This window comes from Manis pentadactyla, chromosome 4, assembly GCF_030020395.1.
Source record: "Manis pentadactyla isolate mManPen7 chromosome 4, mManPen7.hap1, whole genome shotgun sequence".
Taxonomy (NCBI): domain Eukaryota; kingdom Metazoa; phylum Chordata; class Mammalia; order Pholidota; family Manidae; genus Manis; species Manis pentadactyla.
The window spans coordinates 26,348,800-26,357,669 of NC_080022.1; the positions used below are offsets into that span (position 1 = coordinate 26,348,800).

General features: G+C 50.7%; 1 protein-coding gene across 2 annotated transcripts; it reads left to right on the forward strand.

The window, feature by feature from the left end:
* The first annotated feature begins 237 nt into the window (after window positions 1-237).
* On the forward strand, window positions 238-2,987 carry GJA4 (gap junction protein alpha 4). Of its 2 annotated transcripts, none has more exons than XM_036885307.2 (2): window positions 238-356; window positions 1,437-2,987. In XM_036885307.2, the coding sequence occupies exon 2, from the start codon at window positions 1,454-1,456 to the stop codon at window positions 2,453-2,455; it is 1,002 nt and encodes a 333-aa protein (XP_036741202.1). In that variant the 5' UTR covers window positions 238-356; window positions 1,437-1,453; the 3' UTR covers window positions 2,456-2,987. The 2 variants fall into 2 exon arrangements, with proteins under 2 accessions (XP_036741202.1, XP_036741203.1); XM_036885308.2 differs by lacking the exon at window positions 238-356 and adding an exon at window positions 370-506.
* Window positions 2,988-8,870: the final 5,883 nt, after the last annotated feature.

The window sequence follows — 8,870 nt, forward strand, 5'->3', positions numbered from 1 at the left end:
GAATCCTGTGATTCTTGAATGTGAAGAAACAGGCTCAGAGAGTTTACCAGCTGGAACCCCGCGGAGAGAGCCAAGAAGGGGCGGGGAGGGGGGACCTCGGGCCCCCCTCTACCCGCCAGCTCCTAGTGCCACCTCCGGGGCCCCTTCCCTGAGAGTCCTTGCAGGGAGTCGGCCTCTCCCCGCCCCCGCCCCGGCTTTGGAAAGCAATCCGCCGCCCTCGGTCGCGTTTCCTGCCCCCACCCCGCCCTCCGCGCTATTTAAGGCGCCCCCGCCGCCAGGCGCCGTCCAGGGCTCCCGCGGGCGCCGCTCCGGCCAGCGTGTCCCCACCGCCACCCGGGCCGCCCAGCAGGCAGGCGGTGAGTTGGGCTGGGAGGGTCCAGGGCACCACCTGCCAGCGGGCGGGGGACTCATCTGCCACCTGCCAGGGGCTGAGGGTTGCTCGGGGCGCACCACAAGGGCCAGCTGCGCTCACCCAGCCTACCTGTGGCCCGGCTCTGCTCTGAGAGGTTCCTACCTTCTTTTTCGTTGTATCCTTATAACCCTAGGAGGTAGGAATATTATTATTTCCATTTTACAGGAGAGGAAACTAAGGTGCTACAGTCAACACTTACCTGGGATGCTAGGATTTGAACCCAAGTCTAGTTCCAGAGCCTGGCTCTGAACAACTTTGCTCCCCCTCCCCAACCTTACTTCCCTGGCACCACCCTCCTCCACACCCTCCCCTAAGATGTTCTGGGAACTTTGCAGCCTGTGCCCTGCTGTGATGATTCCTTTGGAGAGTCTAGAATTTGGCAGCAACAGCTTTGAGGGGGAGGGGGTCCGAGATCCAGGTATGATACTTACTTGCAGGTGGTCACTATTGCTGACAGGTGGAGCGAATGCAGGATGCTACCTTTAGCATCTAACATTCCACCCACCACAAGCGCAAATGTCAGAGTGAGGCCAGCTGGGTGAGATAGGATGCAGAAGGAAGCAGGGACCTGAAGCTTTGGGCCACAGAAACTAAAGAAAGCACCCGCCACACACACTGTCTGGGGACAGCCTGTCCTGGGCCAAGGGGAGGAGGGGCATGGCACAGCTGTGCGACCTTGGATAAGTGCCTCAAAGTCTCTGTTCCCATAGGCTCAGGAGTCATGAAAGGATCCAGATCTCCTTGGGCTGTGATCATACTGGGACTCCTACTGGGAACAAAAGAGGCACAGATGTGTAACTAGACAGGGACCCTAGCTGTACCCTTGCCAGAGCTTAGCAGCCATCATTCAAAGATGTGCTCTTAGTCCCGACCACCCTGCCCGGGTGTGAGCCCCCTGGGGCCAGTCCATTCCCCTCCTGAGCCTCAGTTTCCTCTGGGTAAAAAGGGCATGGCCAGCCTCCTTGCAGGCTGTTGCTAGGGCAGCTGAGGATGCCCACTGACAGTGTCCTCTGTCTCCCTGCAGACGGAGGCCCAGGAGCCATGGGTGACTGGGGCTTCCTGGAGAAGCTGCTGGATCAGGTCCAGGAGCACTCGACTGTGGTGGGCAAGATCTGGCTGACGGTGCTCTTCATCTTCCGCATCCTCATCCTGGGCCTGGCTGGCGAGTCAGTGTGGGGTGACGAGCAGTCAGATTTCGAGTGTAACACGGCCCAGCCGGGCTGTACCAACGTCTGCTACGACCAGGCCTTCCCCATCTCCCACATCCGCTACTGGGTGCTGCAGTTCCTGTTCGTCAGCACGCCCACCCTGGTCTACCTGGGCCATGTCATTTACCTGTCTCGGCGCGAGGAGCGGCTGCGGCAGAAGGAGGGGGAGCTGCGGGCACTGCCGGCCAAGGACCCACGCGTGGAGAGGGCGCTGGCAGCCGTAGAACGTCAGATGGCCAAGATCTCAGTGGCAGAGGATGGTCGCCTGAGGATCCGTGGGGCACTGATGGGCACCTATGTGGCCAGCGTGCTCTGCAAGAGCGTGCTAGAGGCAGGTTTCCTGTATGGCCAGTGGCGTCTCTACGGCTGGACCATGGAGCCTTTGTTTGTGTGCAAGCGCCCCCCGTGCCCCTACCTGGTAGACTGCTTCGTCTCACGCCCCACGGAGAAGACCATCTTCATCATCTTCATGCTGGTGGTCGGACTCATCTCCCTGGTGCTCAACCTGCTGGAGCTGGTGCACCTGCTGTGCCGTCGCCTCAGCCGAGGGATGAGGGCCCAGCAGGGCCAGGACACACCCCCAGCCCAGAGCACCTCCTCCCAGCCTTATGCCGACCAGGTCTTCTTCTACCTCCCCATGGGCGAGGGGCCCTCGTCCCCGCCATGCCCCACCTACAATGGGCTCTCATCCAGTGAGCAGAACTGGGCCAACCTAACTACAGAGGAGAGGCTGGCTGCTTCCAGGCCCCCCTTCTTCCTGGACCCACCCCCAGAGAGTGGCCGAAAATCCCCCAGTCGCCCCAGCAGCTCTGCTTCCAAGAAGCAGTATGTGTAGGAGGCTGGGGCTTATGTCACCCAACAGAGGGGCCCTAGGGAGTATGTCTGCCCAGGACGTCCCCTCCTTGAAGACTCTGCGGAGATGATGGGGGCTGGGGGAAGCAGGTGCTTCTCGGCCAGAGGGCTGTTTTTGAACACCGGGGGCCTTCCTGGTGACCAGAGAGCACCATGGTCTTCCCTCCAGAACGTGGATTTGCCCAGGCACAGCCAGCCAGCTTGGGGTGCTTCTGTCCAAGGGTGTTGTGGGCCACCAGGCCTTTCCATCTGATTCAGAGGGACCCAAAGCCAGTTTACCCCCACTCTCACCATCATCGAAGAATCACCTGTGCTCAGGTTGTCCTCACAGGAAAAGACTGCTCAAGGCTGCTGGGTCAGCCTGGATGTCTCGCTCACTCACACACACACACACACACACACACACACACAGCCTGTGCTGGGTCTAGCCCTGTCAAGGGGACTGTGTCTTGGTCTCATCACTCCTTCCCAGTTCTGCTGTTTATGCTTCTAAAATAAACAGGACTTGATCACAAGCTAGGTGTGTACTGATGCTGTTGTGATGTCCCTTGGGCAGGGATGGGGGCAGGGTTGTTTTTCCCAGGCTGCTGCTTCTTTTGGGTCCTGCATAATCTGTCCCTGGCCTCTCCAACCCCAACTCCAGCCAGTACCTTAAACCCTCAGACTCCTGCACCCTGCTTCTCAGCAGCCCAGAGTCCTAAACATGCAGCCTTTCAACATGCCTCAGGCACCAATCTCTCCTTCCATCCCACACTACCCCAGCCCCAGTGCCCTGCCCGGGCTGCCCCCTGCAGCATGCTCCTTTACTGGACACTGCTCCCCAAGCAGGCCTGCCCCACCCTTCATGGTCCAGTTCAAATGGGCCCTACTCCCCATCCCACTGCATCCTGGGCCCCTTGGCATTTGGGGAGGCAGGCTTAGGTCACTTGGCCCTTCCTAGTCTGCCCACCAGAAGTAACATCTCCTCCCCGTGCACCTAAAACTCACTCAGTGAGAGAGACAATGGCAGTACAGAGAGGTGGAAAGGACTATGGAAGGACCAAGTCTTGCCTCTGAGTCATAAAGATTGCAGAAAAAAAATTGAGCAATTGAACTGGATCTTGACAGGTGAACAGGAGTTCACTGGGGAGGAGAAGAGGGGTACTGGAGCTGAGGAAACTGTGCAAAGGCATGGAGGAGGGGAAGGGGCGGGAGGTCCGAGGGGTGCTCGGGCCCTGATGAGCCCCCTAGGATGTGGGCGGGATGACTGAGGGTAAGCCCAGTGCTGGCAGGGCTGGCCTTCCACGGAAGGGGACCCAGTGGTGGAGAGCACTCGGGGAGTGGCCCTCAGAGGCAAGCTGGGGGTCCTCCCCTACCCAGGGAGATCTGGGGCTGGGGTTGGAGAAGGGATTGGAGTCCATCATACATGGTCACATGCTTCTCCTTGAAAGCCCTTACAGCGGCTTGGCAACTTGGCCCCATCCCATCCACATAGATCTCCAAAACACCAGCTCTGCATCTCTCACCCCAGAACCAACTACTTACCCTTCAAGCCTGAATGCTCAGCCTGATCTGTCACAGCCCTCTCACTCCTCTAGCTTCGGTTCCTGGGGTTCTCTCTGAATCCCCGAGATCCAGTAGGATTTAGGGCTAGCGTTAGCATCCTCACAGCTCCCCAGACTCCCCAGCATGTTCCCACCCTGCTCCTTTGCCAGCCTGGAGTATCCTTACCCCACACTTCCAAGCCCCACCCATCTTTCAATCACTACTCTACCCTGGAAAAGGCAGAGCCTGAGTACAAAAGAATAAGAGCTTTGACACCAGAGGGTCCCTAGTTTAAATGCTGCCTCTCACATGTACAAAGCTATGTCATCTGAAAGCAATCATTTCCCTTCTGAGTCTCAGTTGTCTCTTCTCTAAAATGCAGTTAACATCACCTGCCTCACAAAGGACAAGAAATAAAACTAAGAGAAAGTATATGTAATTGTAGATTAATGATACCAAATTTTTTTTTAATGTTAAACCATGAAAAAAAAAAGAGAGAAAGTATATGTGTGTGCCTGGCTCCTAGTATTCATGTAGTAAATTCAGCTCACCCTCTCCAGCAAGGCTGGCATAGGTCCTTCTTCCTCCAGGAAGCCCTCCCTGACTTCTCCAGCTGGTCTCCAATGGTGATCTCTACCTCTCAGGAATCTGGACCACTGCTTAGTATGAGACATTTTCATCTCCCCAGCGAGTCCCTGAGGATCACCAGGGAGACACCTTTATTCCCCATTCACTTTGGCTATGAAATGAGTGATTGAGTTAGGCTGGGCCAAAAGTAGGCTGTTCACACACTGGAAAGGCATGATCTGGGAGTCTGAGGTCCTCTTCCAAGGGATTCTCCGCCAACCAGGGTGAGAGGCCAGATCTGCAGGTTAGAGGTTGGTCTCTTACAGCCAACCTGAGGGTTCTAGGAACCTATGTTTCTGCTAGGTATTCCCTACCTGTCCTTGCCTGGAAAGGTAAGAGAAACTAGATCTAGGTGAGTAAGGAGAGCATCCTCCCTCCCCCACAAAGCTCACCCACTCTGAGCTTGATGTTGGGTCTGGGGTCAGCCAGGGTCCAGGGACTTGGGCCTCTGGCAAGGCTGAGGCTGGGTCTTAAACTGGTAGCCACACAAACTGAAGGGCTGGAGGCTTAAGGGTGAGGAGAGTGTAGTGGGGGTAGGACTAAAAGAATGGGGTGGGGACAGTGTGGGAGCGTGAGGACTTAGGCAGAATGGCTGAAAACTCCATCCCACCTACGGCTGTCATAACAAAGTACCACAGGCTGGGTGGCTTTGATGACAGAAATGCATCGTCTCCCAGTCCTGGAGGCTCTAAGTCCTGAGCTCATGGTGTCAGCAGGGTGGGTTCCTTCCAAGGGCTGTGAGGGAGCATCTGCCCCAGGCCTCTCTCCCGGCTTCCGGTGGGTCACTGGCCACCTTTGGCATTGCTGGGCTAATAGGAGCATCACCCCATCTCTGCCTTCATCTTCCCAGGGCTCTCTCCCTGTGGGTGTGTCTGTCTCTGCGTCCACTTCTTTTCTTTCTATGAGGATATCAGCCATATCAGATTAGGGCTACTCTAATGACTTGATTTTAACTGTAAAGAGCCTATTTCCAAATAAGGTCACATTCTAAGGTACTAGGGGCGAGGACTTCAGCATATCTTTTTTGCGGGGCACACAATTCAACCCACTCTACCACCCAACCAGCCCCCTCACCTCTTCACACTGGTTGGGGGAGGCCAAGGAGAACATTAAATCTATTCTGGACTTGAGCATCTCCTTGGTGATGTGGTCTGGATGGAACACAGCAGATTACATCTCACGTCTTCCTCCCCCTATTCCTTACCACCTCCAAAATCTGATTGGGCAACAGGTCACTCTCAGTAACAGAAAGAGGTATAGGAGGTTTGGCTCCTGCTTCCAACCTGTCACACTCCCTTAACTATAGTCCCTTCCCTCCTCTGAGCCTCTGTTTCCCCATTGTGAAATGAAAGGGTTGAATGAGAAACAGGTATATAGCAATTAGGTAGGAGGAGCATTGCAGAGAATAAGTTGTCACAAATCATTGGTCTGAAGCTCCTGAGTGATGTGCTATTTCTCATCCATCAGAATGGATTCAAGTTTATTTCTATACTAAGAGCAGTTCCAGTTACTTGAATTCACATTGCCTTCCCGAGCAGGAAAGAAAGGGATGGGGTCATGTGGAGTGCACTGGGAATTTTGCATAGCACAAGGTCATCGTATCTGTGACCCACGAGAGCATGTGAATGTCATGGGCTGTGTTGACAGGCTGGGTGATGTCAAAACCTCTTCCCAATCTAACGTGCTGGCTCACTGACCTCTGGGTTGCTGATCTCATGATTCTACCACCAGCCTCCAGTGCCTTGACTGGGGATCCTTCATTTCCTTTTCCATGACCCCTGACATTTGCAGGAAGAGGTATCCGTCATAGGATTGTTGGAACTTCTTTCTCTAACTTACACCTTCTCCCACCAGACCCGGCTCTGACCCGAAGGGCCACATGAGGCTCAACTCTTCTGCCCTTCCCATGCAAGCCCTGCAGCCACAGGCAGAGCCACTAGGCCTGTCCTGAGCCTGCTCTTCTCCTGTTCCTCCAGCTGACATGTGCCACTTCCCCCTGGGTACCAGACATGATACTCCAGGTGGTCCGAATCTAGGTTATCACCTCTCTTGCCTCAAAACCTCTACGTTTATTAATGTAACCTAGGATTACTTTAACTTTTCTATTTTCTTCTCTTTTCCATAAATAGAATTTTTTTGGATTATAAAGGTGATGTAGAATCATTGTAGACAATGAGATTCCCACCATCCAGGGGTAAACTGCTAATATTCAGAAGTCATCGCTTCCAGCCTCTACCATGCATATTTTTAATTAACTCTGAGTAAAAGTGTACATACAATTTTGTATTCTGCTTTTTTCATTTTACATTAAATCATGAGCCTTTTCCCCATGTCATCAAGTATCTTTGGAAACACCACTTAATGGTTTTATCATATGGCTTTATCAGTGTCCACTTAGCCATGACCCTGATACTGGATTTGTAGATTCTTTGCAGCTAATTATCTTCTGTTATAAATTCTACTGTGACATAGATGCCTGTACATAAGTGTCTTCCAGTTTGTCTATTTCCTTAAAAGAAAGGCCTTCCAAGAAGTGAAATTACTGGGTCAAAAGGTATGAAATTTTAAATTTAAAAAAATTTAGGGACTTTTTTCTGATTGTGAAAGTAATTCATTGTGAAGGATTCAGAAATGTAGGAAAGTGCAAGCAAATTACAAGAAGTGAAGGCACTAATTACCTCTGAGAGTGGAAGACAAACCAGAGGTGGCAACAGGAGAGCTGACTGAAGATGTTGGGGCATTGGTCCCCTCCTCCATTCTGAGCAGCTAGGTGACTACCCTTCTCCCACCCTGTGGAAGGACAAAACTGATCCCCTGGAGACATGGATAGGGCAACACCTTGCAGAGTAGTGAGTGGGTGTACCATAAAGAACAGAGGAACCAAGCGGAAGTTTACAAACTGAATAGCAAGATACTCAGCCTTTTCCCCACAGTTTGCCCCTAGAATGCTAGTTGATAGATAGGGCTATCAAAAGAGGATCTGATCTAGACTGTAGGCTGTGGAAGGCTGCCTTGAGGAGGTGAGCTTCAACACCTGAAAGGTAGGGAGGAATGCTTCAGGAAAGAGTACCCCAGGCAGAGGGAACAGTGTCCTCCAAGGCTCTCAAGAGGAAGAAAGGGGCTCCAGACATTCATTGTTCAGGATTATTTTTGATATGAAATGTAGGTTTCTTTCCAGAAAAAAGTGACTTACATGTTCAATAGCATTGTATGAAAGTGCCCATTTCAAGGCATCCACATTAGTGCAATTTAAAACTTATTACTTTATTAATTGCTAATCAGACAAAAAATATAGCATCACCTTTTAATGTGTAAGTTTTGATTACCAGTGAAGCTAAACATTTTAACACATACTTCTTTAATACATTTCTTCTGTGGACTTTTTTGCCCACTTTTCTCCCAGGTTTTGATGTTTTCTGATCAATCTATATAAGCTCTTTTATAGTGAGGATATCAACTCTTTATCTGGCATATTTGTTATTAAAAAACATTTCTCAGTGTGTTATATTGTCCTTTTAAATTTCTATACAGTCAAATTTATCCATTTTTTATTTTACAATAACTTTATGCTTACACTTTCCCCATAAGATTAATTTTAATCTCTTATAGTTAATACTTTAACCTGTCTTGAACATAATAGGAGACAAATACATAACTGTTGAATAAAATAACTTTAGCATAAAACGTAAGGTGAAGTGCTAACTTTTCCCCCCAATAACTAATGACTCCAGCAGCACTTACTGAATAATTCTTCCTACACTAATTCATAATAATTTCAGCTTGACTACATAGTATATTTTTATACATAAAAGTCTTTTTCTGGGCTACCTAAAATTCGATTCCAGTGAACTATCAATTTATATGATACTACCACTCTTTTCATTAGTGTAACTTTGTTAAATTAATATAATTTTAATATCTGGTAGAACACATTCTCCCTTTACCATCTTTACTTTTTTTTTGAGAGTCCTGGAAACCAGATATATATTTTCTAGGCAGGTGTTTGGAAGAGTCTTCTTAGTGGAATCCAACAGACCCAGAAGAAAAGACCTAAAGGTACAGTTCCCCAAAGAGATGACAGCTGGGTGCCAGGCAATGGAGATCACAGTCAGCAAGTCCCACCCATTCACTCAGAGCATCCCGATAGCTTTTCAGTGACCCTTTCTTAAATATGAGTGCACGATCAAGGATGCCAACCACTCAAGGAAAGCATTGTATATGAAAGAGTCTGAAACTGAATAAAGTTT

What these genes read in the sequence shown, in the direction of transcription:
- GJA4 (XM_036885307.2), top strand. Translation starts at nt 1,454, where the DNA reads ATGGGTGACTGGGGCTTCCTGGAGAAGCTGCTGGATCAGGTCCAGGAG.